Source organism: Xiphophorus hellerii, chromosome 19 (genome assembly GCF_003331165.1).
Source record: "Xiphophorus hellerii strain 12219 chromosome 19, Xiphophorus_hellerii-4.1, whole genome shotgun sequence".
Taxonomy (NCBI): Eukaryota; Metazoa; Chordata; class Actinopteri; order Cyprinodontiformes; family Poeciliidae; genus Xiphophorus; species Xiphophorus hellerii.
Window position 1 is genome coordinate 22,032,800 of NC_045690.1, and position 17,460 is coordinate 22,050,259.

Here is a 17,460-nt window from a genome sequence, read left to right on the forward strand (position 1 = left end):
AATGAAGATTTGTTTTGGTTTTTTTTTATATATATATATGCTAAAACAGTGTAAATCATCTAATGCATACAGAGCCTATATATGTGCAGTTCCACTAACCATGAGCATGAAGACAATAAAAAAAAAAAGTTGAACCACATTTTACGTTACATTTGACTGTAAGTTTGCCGACCCCCCCCCCCCCCCAAAATTGCTCTTAAAAAATGTCCCTGTTTATGGTCCGCCCCCCCAATAATGAGATGGGATTCACGCCCTTGGCTGTGACGCTGCCTCCTGTGTGCTGCGCTGCTCTCAGGAGTCAAGTAAAACTAGAGACAACCATCTGAAGTAGAGGGAGCGAAAAGGCTAAAAGCGTTACCTAACGAAGGTTGAGTTGAATGCATTTTTCGATCAAGACTGTCAAAACGACCCTACTGTTAATTTATGTTGCTTTTGAATGACAGTAACATAGTTAATTAATATAAGTTACGGCTGTTGTGGCCTTTTATGCTAAATTTTGTGGATTGTAATTTCTACCAATTTAGTTTTCTTCTTTGGGCAGTTAGAATATATTTAAGTTGGTTTAGAACCAAAATCTGTAATTAATTTTTATATTTGGAATTGTTTAGATTACGTTCTTAATTGTTAGACCCTCCCATTAATTTGAGTAATTAAGAACACACCGGGTGCTTGGTGGAGGTCTATTGTTTGGCAAATGTTTGGTTTGAACGGGAGGTTTTGTTAAAGATTTTTTTGACCACTTTTTTGAACTTTAAACATCAAATTAAGTTTACTTTCGTTTTCAACCAAGTTATAAGAGGTTTTTAGTAATCATTTTGTCGCTGTTTTTTACAGGAAATAAAGCATATATATATATACATATATATATATATTTTTTTTTTCAAAACAATCAAGTCGGAAGTGCGTGCAAATAAAACCACCTGTTACCACCGACAGCCTTTGTTGTCTTTTTGTTGGAAGACAACGGCCTTCATGCGTAATGTTTCAGATACAAAGGTTCCCTGGTATTTAATCAGCAGCGTTGTCAAACTTGTGTGTAACATACTCTATTTTTTGAAAACAACATCTGTGAGAAAACAGGGCCATAAATAAGCACATTCAACTGAGAGGCGCAATATTTCACCTGCTCCATGGATCAGTGTGAGTCGAGCAGTCAAGGTGTGCCTCAGCCGTCCACACAGTTCCTTTATTTTGTAATCCTTTCCAAATAAAAGTGGAGTGAAAACAGGCCGTGCCGAACTGCCTGGCTGGAAAACACACCGGTGGTTGGAACATAAGTCGCACCAAGAAATGAAACTCTAGAAAGTTATCCAGTGTTTCAGCAACAATTCGTCTGTCAAAGCAGCCCTTCAAGTAAGCTACTTAAATACACAGTAAGAATAATTCCCCTTTTCTTCATTAGAGCTGTGCATTCTCACAAGCATACATTTACAGTCACTTTACTTATTAATGATGCACATGTCAGAAAGCCTTGGTCTTGCATACTAAATGCAGAGATGAGACGTCAGGATTTCTGCACCATTCATTCAGAGGCTTGTGTTTATTTTCACAAAGTGTAGGAGTTTCCAGCAGGCATGTAGATGGAGAATCATCCAAAACCTGAGATAACGTCATTTTATCCTGTCTCGGGACAACAGGATTGAAAAACCTAGACTTTTTATTGTCCCTCTTCTTTGTATTTTTTATTGCTAATTAAATCGGCAGGAGAATTCCCTACAGGTGATCTGAGCTTCATAAATCTAGAAGCTCACCAACTTATGACTCCTTTTTTTTTTTTTTTTTTTTTGAACACGTCCGGGTGGGTAAAATGAGACTTAACTTCCTCTCGGAGATTGTTGAAATTCTGTGAACAGAATCTGTGAGCCACAAGGCAGTTTCATGTGAGGTGTGCGTTATTGCAGCTGCTGTTGTTATTCTAACTAATTTCTCTTCTGCAGCTTGTGGAATCATCTGGGTGGCTACCTCTGACTGTTTCTCCCAATATTAATGATTGGTTATGTCTGTTGCTGTTAATGGGATCTCAGGATTGGGCGAACGTTGCGCTATTGTACCAAATTAATTTGCTGTCAGTTTGCTGTCTAACTGCGCGTTTGTTTAATATAGTGCCAGACTTATGGCTTTTTGGAAGTTTTTCCAATTTTCTATTGTTTATTTTCCTTCTTCTAATTGTCTCCTTTGGACAGAAGCATTTTGTGCGACTGCAGTACCTGTCCCCTTAAGACATGTGAAAAACGTATGTTACACCAACAGCATATTCTCATAACATTATAACATTAATATTTTTAAACATGAACCAACCTTAGTTAACAGTTTAGGTCTTCTCTATTTATGAGTAGCAAAATGTTTTCAATGGTTATTTGATTATTTTATTTTTTTTACTGACAGACCACTATTGCTTGGAATTTTTCACAATAAAGCGCCAGCTAAAATCTATACAGAACAAGTTTATATTTCCTAGAAAGTAACGATTGACTGTACAATTTTTTTATGATTTTGACTCTTCCACTGTCATATGATGCCTCTGCAGTCCCTTATAAAAGGAGTTCGTTGCTGCAACTTTTCAGTTACTTTGGTTTTGTTGCTATTTGCTAGACACTTCAGCACTATAGCTAAAACCAACAAAAATATAATAAAAGCATTTTTGGACAGATTTTTACATGTCACTTTGGTATAGAAAATAAAAGGAAGCTTTTGGATGTTGAAACAAATTCCTAATTGTAAATACAATAGTGTTAATTCTAAATTTGTCAAGAATTGGATGTGAAATAAGGTACTGAGTCTCAAAAGACTCAACAGTTCATTGATGAACATAAATGTAAAAAGACATATAAATTACAGTTACATTTTTCCAGAAAAGCTTTATTAAAGTCAAATACAAGGTGAATTAAATAAAGTATTTAACAATTGAGTTGCAGTTACTCTAATCTCTTGTTGCGTACGGAGAAGTCAATGAAACTATTTTCTTCTCAAGTCTGACAAAGATTAGTTTTTCTCGTCAGACGTCTGTTGCACGTCCTCCTCCTCATTCCATCAGTCAGAAGATATTACAGGTTTCTTCTAAAAGCGTCTTGTCAGCTGCATCTCTTACATGAACAACAATTTCAGAACTTCTCCTTTCCTGCTTCAGCTTTTTTTTCATGTTGGTTACTTCAACTTTAGGAAGTGTAAAGTGAGACACAGTTTGCAAACAAGTGTGAAGTTACTAAACGGTCACACTTTAAAGCAGAACTGTCGAAAGGTTCCAGCGTAGGTGAAAAAAAATTATGTCTCATAGCTGTGCAGACATGCAACAGAGCAATGCATGACAAGGCCTCATTCTGTTAATATATTCATTCGTTTGTGTTTTGCATTTCAAAGTGTTCTACCACTCTATTTCATTTTTTTAAAGCTGGTAGCTGAACAACAGTGATGAAAGTTATCCACACTGGATGGGCTTGTTTTTTTTGTTGTTACGGTTGATTTAGCTTCACTTCCCATCACTTCTCATGGATTAGGGAGTCTCTCATCTTGACCTGGATTCACAAGACCCACATCCTGCTTTGACACAGAAATTTCACAAGGCATGAATAATTGTTGGGATGAGCGGTGGACCACCGCAATGAATTTAGATGTCAAATGTAAAAAAAAGTCACACTTTGAACATTGTAATTTACATGTATAAAGAGAGACTGAATTATAAATCCACTAAAACGTACCACAAACTTGACTTAAGCGAAGCTCATTTGCGATATTGGAAGGTTTAAGGCTGACTTCGTTGAATAGCATTGCTTTTTGCAAGTCAAATGATGCATTTAAAAAAAAATTATTATTCAAATGAACTAGGAATCTCCCGATATATCGATATCAGAAATTGGTTTGATATCAGCCAAAAAGCAAGTATCTGATTATATTGGCTCTCCAGAAGCTCTCTGGTCTGGTATTTAGTCTTCCTTAGCATTTCTATCTCGCTCACACACCCATTGGTTAGTAATAAATGGCTCAGTTGTTCTCACACATATTGTTGTTCACGGTTGTTCTTTCACTAATACCACTTTATCAACCCTTTTCTAACATTCCACACTACAAATTGAGTAATGTATGTATGATTCATACTGGTATTGTATTGGAAAAGTATCGGTATCGGCCAATTCTCATAGCTGCAACAATCAGTATCGGAAGTGGAAAATCAGGACATGCCTAAAATAAATTGTAGAGGCATGGCTTGTGGGATCCAATCTATTTTATTTATAAATCACCTTAAAAAAACAAAAACAATAGGTTTACCCAAAGTGCTATACAATATGGACAGATAAAACCTAGACGATAATAGTATTAAGATCAAAACATTAAAAGCAGAATAAGATGTACTAAAAAGACAATAAAATTTAGAAATAGAAAACAATAAGCCAACTTGCATTGTTTCAAAAGCCACTGAAGACAAAGTGCGATTTTAAGAGAGACTTGGGGTGTTTTCACATCTGATAATCTGGTAGACAGTTTGATTGGGGACCAAAATTGCAGAATTTGTTACATTTCCAGCTGGTGATCATTTGATAACGCTGCACTGTGTCAAATTATCCAAACTAATTGAAAAACCTATTCCCCACCTCTTAACCTGTGGAAATGTAAACAAAAATGGAGTGGTGTCAGGTTTTAGAGGTTGTAGGATTTGTCTTTTGTCTTTGGTGACAGACCTTTTCTCCCTCTCTTGCATTTGTTTCGGTTCTCTTAACCCAGAATGCCCTGCGCTATAGTCTGCATCCTGCTTTTGGAGCGGTCTCCGGTCTGGTTGCATTCACACATGCATTCGAACCAGACTTTCTAGACAAACAAACTAGAGCTTCAATAAAGCTGATTAAACAGGACTTTAAGGCCTGCACTCTTAAAAACGGCAACAGAAGATTCTCGGTGACAAACTTGTTCCACAAAATAAAATGGCCCAATATCCTCTGGACTTCAGATTCGATCCAACCAACAGAAGCTGTTCAGCTGATCTGAGGGTTGTTGGTGAAACATAAGGCTGGAGCAAATTCAAAGTGTGGAGGAGCAGGACCAGTAAGGCATTTGAAGGCCAAAAGAAGGATTTTAAAATCAATTCTTTGTTGCATTGACAACCAATGATGGGATGACAGAACAGACGAGACGTGTTGGTGTTTGTGGTTAAAAACAATTTGAACAAAGTGATCCCAGCAGAGAGCGAATTGCAGTAATCTAGTCGCGTTGTGAGAAGAGATTTTTATCTCCAAGTCTGACGAGATGGGTTTTAGTTTAGCAACCTGACATAACCGGAAGAAACTTTTCTGCAAAACTCTCCTGGTTGTAGCGGTGTTGAGGAAAATAATGTTGAAACCTTTCTAAACATCCATCAATGAAATTCCTTTCATTGCATCCTACTTCTCTACTTTAGAGCTTAAGCAGCGATTTCTGAATTGATTAATCTGCTGCTCAAAGCAAACATTTGGACCATAATCCTCCTTTCATCTGATCCTGTTAGGGGTCACCACGATGTATCATCTGCCAGCATTTTCTCTACAATGTCGGGTTATTGTGAAAAATGTGTGTCACATCCAAACGAGTCCCATATCCAACATGTAGTATTAAAACAACTCTGATAAACTGTTACGAATCAGTGGTACGTACAGGTTGTAATTTCATCATCATATGACTCGACTCTAAAGCACCAATATCAACAAAGGTTCTGTGTTTTTTTTTTTTTTCCTTCCCCTCTTGTTGATATGCTCCTAACTTTGATCGTTTGTCTTTCAGGCTCGAAATATTCAAACAGGAGAGCTTGCTGCTGTGAAGATCATAAAGTTGGAACCAGGTAGGAGTCGATCGTTTTTATCTTTTTATGTCTGGGTTTTTTTTTTTTTTTATTGCACTGAACCGTTAAATTATTGGTTGTGCTCATTCTAAAGGTCTGAATGTGTGTATTTTTTCAACAATTTGAATTAAATCCTAGGGATGTCTGAAAAGAGTTTACAGGGTGTTACAGCTTTAACTGTTGTCCCCGTCTCTTGGGCTCTTAAGAAAGGAAAGGTTTGGCCTATAATCACTATTTTTGTGTGTGTGTATGATGGGGCATAGGAAGACATTTATGACCGTGCCCAGCTCAGGGTCTGTGCCAGTAACGACCCAGTGACAGAGTTAGTGTGATCCAGATTAAAGGGATTACGAAGAAGAGCTTTGCACCATAGGCGTGCAGACAAAACTGTGCTGATTACCAGCCAGGAAAGGGAGAGATTCACTTCTCTGTTTTTGGTTTCATTCATCTCGGCCCGGTCGGTGCTGGCGATGGTCCCCCTGTGGGATGATGAATGTGCTTTGTTTAAATTACACACTTGTTTTGTTTCCTCTAAAGCCAATTTGGATTAAATTATTAAGGTTTATCTCTTTCTTGATAAGATGGAAATAAATAATAATTTGACCTAAAATAATGACATTCTTTTGGAAATTTTTTTTTTCTTTGGAGATCAAGGATCAGCATAACGTAGGGAATTTTATGGCTTTCTAAATAATGTTTTGCATTACACTCACTATTTTTTTTACACTTGAATAGCCTGCCAATTTTTATATATATTAGCCTCATCAAGTTTGAGCAGGAGACTCAGCAGGCTTAACTCATATTTCCTTGAATCAGAATCTTCATAGTATCCAGTGACCTTTTTTTTTTCTTTCTGGTTTATTTCCCCCAACCACTGAGTCTCTTTTTATCACTAAAGTCTGCCTTTTCTGAGACTCAGCACTCAGCATCCTTCTCTTCGGCAAGCTGCAAACTTTCCAGAAGGAGAACCCACTCCAAGATGTGCTGAGAGCACACGCAGAAGAATACAGATATTATATTTCATCTGTGTGTGAATCTCACACACAAGTCAGTGTTGCTTTAGCTTCTTATTGTTCTTGTTTATCCTTTTCCTCTGTGTTTTATTGCTCAGCGCTGTTTTAGGCTTTAGCTTGTGCTGCTTCCTTCCGTCGGTCAATCAGCAGTTCCACGACATGTTTGTTGTTTTGATTCATTTGGATTTGTGATTTAGTGGTCTTGTTTACATCTTTGAATCACCATAACTGAGGCCACTAGTAAGCACAAGGTGTTGCTGGAGAGAAAATAGTACCGTTACACAACAGGAATGGCAGCAGAAGGAACATTTATAGACTTAACATTAAAAACACAACACATTTAAACTTAATTCTGCATAACTAGATTGAGTTCAGTTCAAAACAATACCTCTGTTGTTGTTGGACACCTCATTACTGGATTATCTCCCAACTCAAGCTGTTTTTTTATCCTTTGACTTGATTCTTGCAAAGAAAAAGGGAATATTTGCTGTTAAGTGCTGCAATAAGCCACAATTAATTTATTAAACAGCTACCATTCATGTTTGATTCATTTGTTGTCTTTTTTGACTTAAAGGTTTTAGACTTCCAGTGTCTTTCTTTAGGAGAAAGAGACCCTTTTTCTATGCACAGCTTTTTGTACGAGTTGTTTCTCTGTGTCAGAGGTAAACTGTTTTGGGTGGATCGTGAAATCCGACAGGTTAGACAAGAAGTAGTAGCGCAGGCATAAAGTACACAGCAAGGAGTGTTGAGGCCCCCCGGGCTGCAGAGCGCTGGGGTTCATCTAACTGATCATTGAACAAAGTGACAGCCAAAATGGTGTCAATGTTAGTTTTTATTTGTTTTTGCTAACCTGACGCACCAAGTCTTGCATGTGTTGGTTTTATAAAACGACGTGACTGCTTAAGCTTCCGTTGAACAGGTTTAAACAAACGGTAACTTAGTTTTCCAATTTCTACCCAACATATTTCTCATTCAGACCTCTAAATCTAGAAATAAGCATTCTTTATGAACTTAACATCTAGAAACTTGTACACAATGAATTGAAATTTGACACGAAGAGCAAGAATGTGTGTATTCAGAGTAGAGAGGAAGTGGCTACATTCTCAGGCCTAGACTCATCAAGAAGAGAGGTCTGTGGGGTGACAAGTTGCTTTTTTTTCTCTTTTAGGTCAAGCTTAGTCACGTCATTGCAATTAAATTTGCTTAAACATTTGTCACTCTTTGCTCTCTATCATTAAATGCATCTGAAAACAGCTCCAGTAGTTCCTCCTTCTGTTTCTACATACCGAACACATGCATTTTTTTAAAAATTGTGCAACTTCAGTTCAAGGCCTTCCAGCAATGTTTATTGCTGGAAGGTTTGGCTCTTATAAGCATTCCTTCAGACTTAAATTTAAGCAGCACAAGGGAGGTTAAAGTCCAGCGGATAATTTGGTGTCTCTATCATTGTGTAGAGAGACAAATATGTACAACACTTTAACCTTTTCACTTAAAACATGTTACAACCATAAACTCCAATGTGCTTTATTTGAAATTTTATGATAAAACATGTTCACAGTTGTAAACTGGAAAGAGACATGACGCATTGTAGGAAATGTAGGAACTTTCTCGGGGGTCAAATGTTTTTTTTTATTTTATTTTATTAAATTTGATTTAATAATGATGGTCCATCTGAAAATATGAGTTTATGGGGTAGGAGTTCATACGTTTCTTACGTCTTCCTACTCCTTTTCAACCATGTTGAGATTAAATAATGTGGTACAATATACTAAAATTATGTTCGAAATAAATAAATAAATGAATGTGACCAAATTCAACTTTCAGGCCTGAATGTGACGAGGTTGAGTTATTTTTCATAGAAGAATATGCAATAATGGGCAAAGTTGGTAGAGACACAGTCTGAAACAACACTTTCAGCTGTAATTGTTGCAAAATGGTTCTGTGGAGTATTAAATTATGGATGCCGAGTACAAATGCATGAAACACTTTTTTTTTTATTGTCAAAAAAAAAAACTACCTATTCTAGATTGTGACCTGCATAGTGTAGAGCTCTGCACAGCTGCACTATACTGAATAGACTGAGTTTTGATGGTTTTTATGAGTCTATATGAGGAGCACTGTTTATATACCATCCTGAAAACAGAATTCTCATATTTGGTTTTGGGATTTCTACACACTCTGTTTGCAGATATTCTGCCTTTAACTTGTCATTGCATGGAAATAGTGTTTTTCTGCAGCGTCTTATAGCCGGATACCTCTTAACCTCCTGTTAATACATTCCAGGTTGTGTGTGCACAGCTGGGAACAACTTGGCTTAAATGTTTCTTTTCTTCACTTTCTATTGGTCATGTCCGTTGCAGTAGAGTCAAGTGGAAAGTTGCCCTGGAAATGGGCCTTTACTGCAAGCTTTATATGATGGTTCCCGTGTTGTACTTGTCTGCTCTGTAGTCTGTAATATCAGTGATGAAGAGCTGGTTTGTTTTGGTATTTCTATGAAGTAAATTGAGTCTTTTTGAAGACTGAAGCTTGCATATGGCACTATTTTTTTTTTTTAACCCTAGCCTCATTAAGATGTTTTCAACACATCAGTGACTAATAGTCTTCTTTTTAAGTTTTGTAAAAAACCACAAGCCAAATCAGTTGATTACCAGTGTGTCTGCTGCAATAAGCAAGCAATTAAGTCAAGTCCATCTGCATAGCACGTCTCAGCAACAAGCCAGTTCAAAGTACTTTACATCATAAAAACATCATACAGTCATCAGTTATGAAATGAGTAATAAACATTACATTTTGTCAAATCCCTTCATCAAAATCATCTAGTAAATACACATCAACACACAAATGAGTTTCTCTAGATCTTGCTACAATATTAGTCCTTTAATCCTGGAAATGTTCTTCAGGGGATAGAAGGCTGACTTTGTAACTGTCTTTATGTGGCTGTGAAGGTTCAGGTCAGAGTCCATCAATTGGGCCTGATCTCTAGTTTCTAGTTGTAATAACGGATGCTGTGACTCTAGATTGTTTCTTTTTAGGTCCAAAAATAATAACTCCGGTTTTGTTTTTGTTCAGCTGGAGAAAGTTTTGGCACATCCACACATTTATCTGTTCTAATAATCTGTTTAGTGCTTGGATGGATTTGAAGTAACCTGGTGGCATCGTAACGTAGAGCGTAGTTATGGTAACTAATCCCATTTCTTGTTATAACTTGAGCTAGTGGGAGCACATACTGTAGATATCTAAATAGGATGGCTCCCAGGATTGAACTTCTGTCCGCTTCAAAGAAATTACCTATTGGCACAAAGAAGTCACTGTTCTTTATGTAAGATTCGAACCAGTTAAGCACTGGACCGGAGAGTCCGACCCAACTCTCCAGTCGTTTTAGCAATATGTTGTGGTCAACAGTGTCAGATGCTGCACTGAGGTCCAACAGAACCAGCACTGTGGTTCTTCTACAGTCTGTGTTTATATGGATGTCATTGAACACTTTGACAAGGGCAGCCTGAGTACTGTGGTCGGCCCGGAAACCAGACTGGAAGATGTTAAAGCTGTTGGTCATTGTTAAAAAGCTACTTATCTTTTGAAACAGCTTTTTTCAATAACTTTGCTGATTAATTGAAGGTTTATCGCATGATAAATTAAAGTGGGCCCAATAATTTTCTTTATTCTATATTATTTTATGTTTTTTGTGCAATTTTGTTTAGAGATTTCATAATCCATTTTAATTATGGTTTCGGTAGTGTGTAATTTTTATTTTTGTTTTGTTTGTTTTTGGTCGTTTTATTTCAGATGTTTAAAATATCTTCCAGTTCCAGTGTGAAGTTTTCTGTACAAAATGAAATTTATCGGTCTTTGAGAGGCTGAACTTTCATTATTATGCCAATTTCACCATATTACTTGCAAATTATCTCAAAATGACAATATTATTATTTATAGCAATAATTATGGGGACAATTTATCACCTAGCTAAATTTACTATTGTGACAGACCTAGTTTATATACTTACTGAATTCTTTTTGTCCGTTACAATTGCTCGTTTTTTTTTTTTGCCCTTTGAGATCTAAATATATAAATAAAATCTATTGCTGTTTATTATAATTTTCATGCAGTCCAATTATTTGTCAGGTTTAAGTATAATAATTTTTTTTTTGGTTTTTTTTTATATCTTTGTTTTCAGGAGATGACTTTTCCATCATTCAGCAGGAAATCTTCATGGTGAAGGAATGCAAGCACCACAACATTGTGGCCTACTTTGGGAGCTACCTCTGGTATGAGCCAGCTGAAAATAACCCTGCTTTTGTTTTTTTTGTCTTTTAATCCAGACTTTTCTGCTCTCTCCCAGTCAGTCCACGGTGAAACATTTACAAAATGTAAACACCACCGTTTCTTTTTTTAATTTTTCAACCAACCGCCACACGAATACACATTGTGTATTTAATTACTTCATTACACTAAAGCGTGAAACTATGACTCAAGGGTTTCAGCCTAACTTCAGTGCCCGGGTGCCGCTTTTATGTTTTACAGGGGTCCGTTTTTTTTTTTTTTTTTTTAAGGCTTTTTATCTTTTGAGGAAGTAGACTCGGTACGCCCAAAACTGCCTCAGAGTTCCAGCAGGTTTAACTGGATTTGAAGGCTCTGAACTCTTTTTTTATATGGCTGTTAGCTCAAGCGCACAGGTTGCAGCGCAGCAGGTATGTCTTGTGTAGTCTTGCCGCACAGAGCTCTGCTGGGTACAGTGGAACAATAATGACCAGCCCCACCATGCATTAATGACAGGAACTACATTTTGTGTGGCAACATTCAAGGTTATGTTTAATGTAATAACTCGACTTGTTTGCACACCAAGCAAAAAAGGTGTGAAAAAGTAACACTGCAAATGGAGATCTGGTGCTAGCCAGAATTATGTCTTCTGCTTCAACAATCATGCCGTTTTTGTTGTTATGTTCATCCCATAATTAGATTCTGTATTAAACATCTGGTACCAGGCTAGACATCCTCTTTACTTGATAATGACAGCAAGTTTAAGAAAAGTTTAGAAAGAAACCGTCTGGTCCTGCTTTGGTCAATTTCCCAAAGCAGATTGACCAACTTTGCTTTGGCAGTCATACAAATTTCTCATATTGAAAACGGCAAACTTCAGTGTGTTTTTGCAGGTTTTTTTGTTGTAATAAAACAGATAGTAGTTCATAACTGTGAAGGAGGTAAGAACAAATGAACAGAAGGGAATGCATGCAAATAATAACGTCACTTGAGGAATCTCATAGGAAGTCCTATATGCAGGTTCCCACAAGCGATGTGGGAGAAAACAGAAAACATGTAACAGAAAGTGCTCAGGTCATATTAGTCCAAATTAAATTATTTGGCATATATGTAAAAGAATTTGGTAGAAGATTAGGAATCATGACACACAATCTCCATGGTTGCAGCATCAAACTGTGAGGATCCTTTAGCTCTGCACGGCCAGGGCTTTGGATACGAATACATATGAGCTTTGTTTTGTATCTTAACTGACCTACAAAGCGTATCCAACAGTACATGTTTGATCTTATTGTTTATCTGATTTTTCTTTTTTTGTTTGTCTCCTCAAGTCGAGAAAAACTTTGGATATGTATGGAATACTGTGGTGGAGGATCCCTGCAGGACATTTATCATGGTGAGCTGATTCATTCTGTTTCTGAAAAGTCTTCTTTTTGAGATCTACTGTTTGAACTCTACAAGAACTGAATGACCTTTTGTTTTTACAGTCACAGGGCCTCTGTCAGAGCTCCAGATTGCATATGTCTGCAGAGAAACCTTGCAGGTAAATCTATTCCAAATTAGGAACGCAAGTTATACATTATTGTGCATTCTTAGTTTTTTGTCCTTATCGATCAACTCATGATTAATCGACAAGGGGCATTTTCTTGATAACCTGAGTTTTCTCTGGTATCGAGAGGGCTATCTGTCTTTCTGTAGCATAAAGGGTTAAATTTTTCGTATGCTGAATTTTAAAAAAATCTCAAGCTATAAAGGTGAAACTACAGGAGTTTGAGTTTTTATATTTCAAACAAAACCGCATAAAATGTATTTTGCATCCCACACTGGACTCTGTTTGGACCATTTCTCTTTCCTGTTCTGGCATGGCTCTGCCATCTTTGTTTCTGTATTAACTGGTTCCACTTAATAATGACCACTGGTGCCCTATTATGAATGGCACAAACATTATTAGTTGATCGATTTGAACTAATTTTAATCTCATAAACTATTATTGACAATTAATTGTAAGTTGGTTGGTTATTTGTTTGCATTCCTAATCCAAATGCATTTCATTAATATTGCAGTGTATTATTGTGTCTAGTCAACTTTTAGCTGAATATTATTTCTTTTACAGGGCTTGGGGTACCTGCACATAAAGGGCAAGATGCACCGTGATATCAAGGTATTATTACTTTCATCTTGTTGCCTTCTAATATTAAGGCAACACTTGTGTAAGTGGGTAAGATTTATAGACGCTGCAGTACTAGTGTAAATATCTGCAAATGCATTAGTTGTTTCTGAAGCAGTCCAGTTTCCTGAAACTCTTTAACACCCCCCACCGCAGCAGAGGTGCGAATTTAAAAGGATATGGGCCGGTCCAGCTGCAGTTTTAGGTTTCAGTTTGTTCTCTATTGTGCGTCGTGCATGCTCAAAACGCTGTAGCCTCACTCCTATGTGTTATCAAAAAGGTCAGGGCTGTGCCTATTATCTTTTCTCAGCTCTATGCAGCAAGCGCTTCCTGTTTCCTCTACTCTCACCACAGGATGCTACCACAGAGTCTGTCAGTCACAGCCAACATAAACAATGCTAAAAGCTGCGATGGCGATGTAATTTTATTAGAAGTTAGACCAGATATAGTCGATTCAATCAGAGCAGCTGCCGAGACATGCCACCTTGTTATGAAACCCCTAACACCAAGCTTTTTTGGGATTCGTCAACAGGGTGCAAACATACTCCTAACAGACAATGGAGATGTGAAGTTGGGTAAGAAACTCATCACCAAATTAGTGTTGCTTAGAGTTTAAAGTCAGTTGTTGTTTTATGTGCATGACATGATCTGAAAAACTCTACCAAATTTTTGTTGCAGCTGACTTTGGAGTTGCTGCCAAAATAACAGCTACCATTGCAAAAAGGAAGTCCTTCATTGGTACACCTTATTGGTAAGTGTAACTCCTGTAAGTGTGGCGATACCAGCGGCGAGGTACGCTTCATATCCCGTCTTTTCTTTGTTCAGGATGGCTCCTGAGGTTGCAGCGGTAGAGAAGAACGGCGGATACAACCAGCTGTGCGACATCTGGGCTGTTGGCATCACATCCATCGAGCTGGCGGAGCTACAGCCTCCGATGTTTGATCTGCATCCGATGAGGTATGTCGCACCCGTAGCAGCCATCGGTCAAACCTTCCTCATGTGATTCTCGGTCCGCTTCCTGCTTTTGTTTTTCCTCGAGGGTTTTATCACGTCTTGGTGACTTGTGCGGTTATCCTGTTAAAACAAAGTATGCTTAGGTTATGAATAGAACATGATGTATGTCGTTTCACTAATTTTGGGACACCTTCCTTTTGACTCATTGCTTTGTTTTATCCAGGGCTTTGTTTTTGATGTCCAAGAGCAATTTCCAGCCTCCTAAGCTAAAAGACAAAAACAAATGGTGAGTATCTGGGGAACAATGCATGTTCTGTCAGTATGATTGACACTTAGGGTAATTTGTTTCAAGCAAGGATCTTTTTTTATACAGGTCTGCTGCTTTCCATAATTTTATTAAAGTCTCTCTCACAAAGAACCCAAAGAAGCGGCCCACCGCAGAGAAACTTCTACTGGTACGTCTTTGTTTTTGGATGGGTAAAAACAGTAAATATGCTTGTTTGACTAACTGAGATCATTATAGTGGAAAAATTTATTCCTTTTTAGAACTTGAACCCAGTCAGAAGAGAAGGTTTTCACCAGTTCTGTTAATGCTGCAATAGAACTTCACAACCTGAAAAAGAGCTTTTGTTGGATTTTGTTTACCTTTTGTTCTTTAGGGTCTTTTAGAGAACTACCGTATTTTCCGCACTATAAGGCGCACCTAAAAACCTTCAATTTTCTCAAAAGCCGAGAGTGCGCCTTATAATCCGGTGCGCCTTATATATGGACCAATATTGAGCCACAACAGGTCTCGCAACTACGGTAAGCAGCCGCCGACTTCATTTCCCCCCGTAGAAGAAGAAGTGCGCGGTGCACACTGGGTTTTGTGTAGAGACCCCAAAATGGCTCCTATTAAGAGACACGCTTACGACGCAGAGTTTAAGCTCAAGGCGATCAGTCACGCAGTAGAACACGGGAATAGAGCAGCAGCGAGAGAATTTAACATGAACGAATCAATGGTGCGGAAATGGATATATATTGTGATTGCACTAACGTTTGATTTACCGTAACAGTATCAGACTGTTTTTTACGTGTTTATTGAATCGAGGAAAAGTTCCCCTCCACTATATGTTATACCTTGCTGTTGTTAAAAGATAAACTGTGTCACGAAAATACCACGTCACTGACTTTACCTCGGGGAAAATAATAAAACAGCTGTTTATTAATTTTGGGAATGAACGGAGTTTTCAGAACGCTGGTTTGTAATCTATTAATAAAGTTTGACTGACCTATCTGACTATTTTGTTGACATTCCCTTTAGCGCAGTTCCATCTAATGGATGCATAATGTAACCCCAGCCTTTACTGTAGCGTCTATTCTATGGGCCTTATAATGAAAAAAGTTTTAAAATAGGCCATTCATTGAAGGTGCGCCTTATAATGTGGTGCGCCTTATAGTGCGGAAAATACGGTATATATTAGCTTTTCATTGTTTAGGTTTTTGTTTATATTACACGGTTCCCTAAAAAATACTCTTCTGTCATCCCACAATAACGGCCTCTAAGAATACCTGTTCCTGCTATGTAGTTTTGGAGTTTTCTTTTATGTGGTGATGATTCTGGACAGTAGTGAAAGTGATGCTAAAAAAACTAGCATTCTCAACTGCTAATCTTAAAAACAATGTCTTTCTTCCTGCTTATTTTGCCAGCATGTGTATGTGGCTCAGACTGGGCTAACGAGGAGGCTTGCTGTTGATCTGCTTGATAAGATGAATAACCCAGACAACCACCAAAATTACAGCGAAGTGGACGATGATGACCTTGAGGTAACGTGGATTTTGTCTCATGTGCACTTCACTTTTTCAAATTTTGTCATATTAAAACCACAAACTTACATTTGAATGTTTTATTAGTTATTTATGTGATAGGTGAACCCAAATCAATAGATAATTATGAAGTGGCCTACTTACAAAACAAAATTTATGGTGGTAAATACTTAACTTTACTTTAAATACACCATCCCTGTGGTGAAACATGGCGCTGACGGCATCATGTTTTGGGGATGTATTTTATTAGCAGGAATTATTTATATCATTGTACATTCATGTGTCAGAAACGGCCAACCAAAGTCTATCTACATCCAGTTAACAGCCTAAATTAAATTAGACTTGTTAAAAATGAACTTTCTCTGTGCTGTGTTGCAAAAGTAGGTACATTTTTAGACCCCATAGCATATGCAGCTGAAACCTCAGCAACATGTGGAAGTTTGTGGTTGCAGCATTACAGAATGTAAACAAGTTAAAGGAGTATTAGTACTTTTTGCAAGGCAGCCTAGCTTTGATTGTTTTAGATGCAGTGATAAATCTAAATGTATTAGCAGATTTGATAACACTTTATTTGAAGGGGTGTGCATAAGACTGACATGACACCTGATATGAACATGAAGGAGTCTATGAATGTCTATAACTCGTGAAATGTCATTCGGTAAATGGGCACACTATTAATGCAAAGTTAATACACTTAACATTTAGTTGTTAAATGTAACATTTAATGCAACATTTAAGTTGCATTAAATATTACATTAAAAGTGTAAACTTTACATTATTTGGTTAATAATGACACTTTTCATTAAAAGTTCTATTAACATTTATATAAAAAGACCATTACAATTGTCAACTTTGCATTAATAGTGTAATTATTTACCAAATCACACTTCACGACAACAGTCATGAACATTCATTAACACTCCTTCATGTTCATGACAGGTGTTATGTTTTTGACAGTGTCATGTCAGTGTTATGCACACCCGGTCAAATAAAGTGTTACCATGTATTTTCTTTCCAAGTATCTTTTAAGTTCAACTTTATTTGTGTAGGACATTTCAGCAACAAGGCAGTTAAAGGTGCTTTACATAATATAAAACAAAAACAGATAGTTCCTGCTGTAATTTCTGCACCTTTACATAATATAAAACAAAAACAGATAGTTCCTGCTGTAATTTCTGCACCTTTAAGGCCCCCTGACTTATTGAATCTCCCCAGTGACATTATTATTATTCCAAATGGGGTCTACATCACATCTTTGTGCCAGCCAAAGAGGTGGTACCAGCACCATTTAAGAGGCCATTGTGGCTTTTCTCACACTGACAGCAGCAGCACTGTCTTAGCCATGGCAAAGGAAAAAAGAAATACCCAAAGGCTATTGACTGCAAGCAATGGAGCTTGTAACAAACAGCCAGCCTCTGGGATACATATTAATGCGGTGATCCCCAAGAAACGCAGTTCTCAGC

General features: G+C 37.4%; 1 protein-coding gene across 7 annotated transcripts in view; it reads left to right on the plus strand.

Annotated features, from left to right (window-relative positions):
• The window catches only part of map4k5 (mitogen-activated protein kinase kinase kinase kinase 5), a 38,821-nt gene that overhangs the window by 2,734 nt on the left and 18,627 nt on the right, over window positions 1–17,460 (plus strand). For all 7 annotated transcript variants that reach the window (XM_032546737.1, XM_032546738.1, XM_032546739.1 and 4 more), the window contains exons 3-13: window positions 5,746–5,803; window positions 10,991–11,081; window positions 12,402–12,466; window positions 12,558–12,613; window positions 13,184–13,231; window positions 13,770–13,812; window positions 13,916–13,988; window positions 14,063–14,194; window positions 14,415–14,477; window positions 14,565–14,646; window positions 15,881–15,997. In XM_032546737.1, coding sequence (XP_032402628.1) covers window positions 5,746–5,803; window positions 10,991–11,081; window positions 12,402–12,466; window positions 12,558–12,613; window positions 13,184–13,231; window positions 13,770–13,812; window positions 13,916–13,988; window positions 14,063–14,194; window positions 14,415–14,477; window positions 14,565–14,646; window positions 15,881–15,997 — 828 coding nt within the window. The remainder of the gene's footprint in view (window positions 1–5,745; window positions 5,804–10,990; window positions 11,082–12,401; window positions 12,467–12,557; window positions 12,614–13,183; window positions 13,232–13,769; window positions 13,813–13,915; window positions 13,989–14,062; window positions 14,195–14,414; window positions 14,478–14,564; window positions 14,647–15,880; window positions 15,998–17,460) is intronic.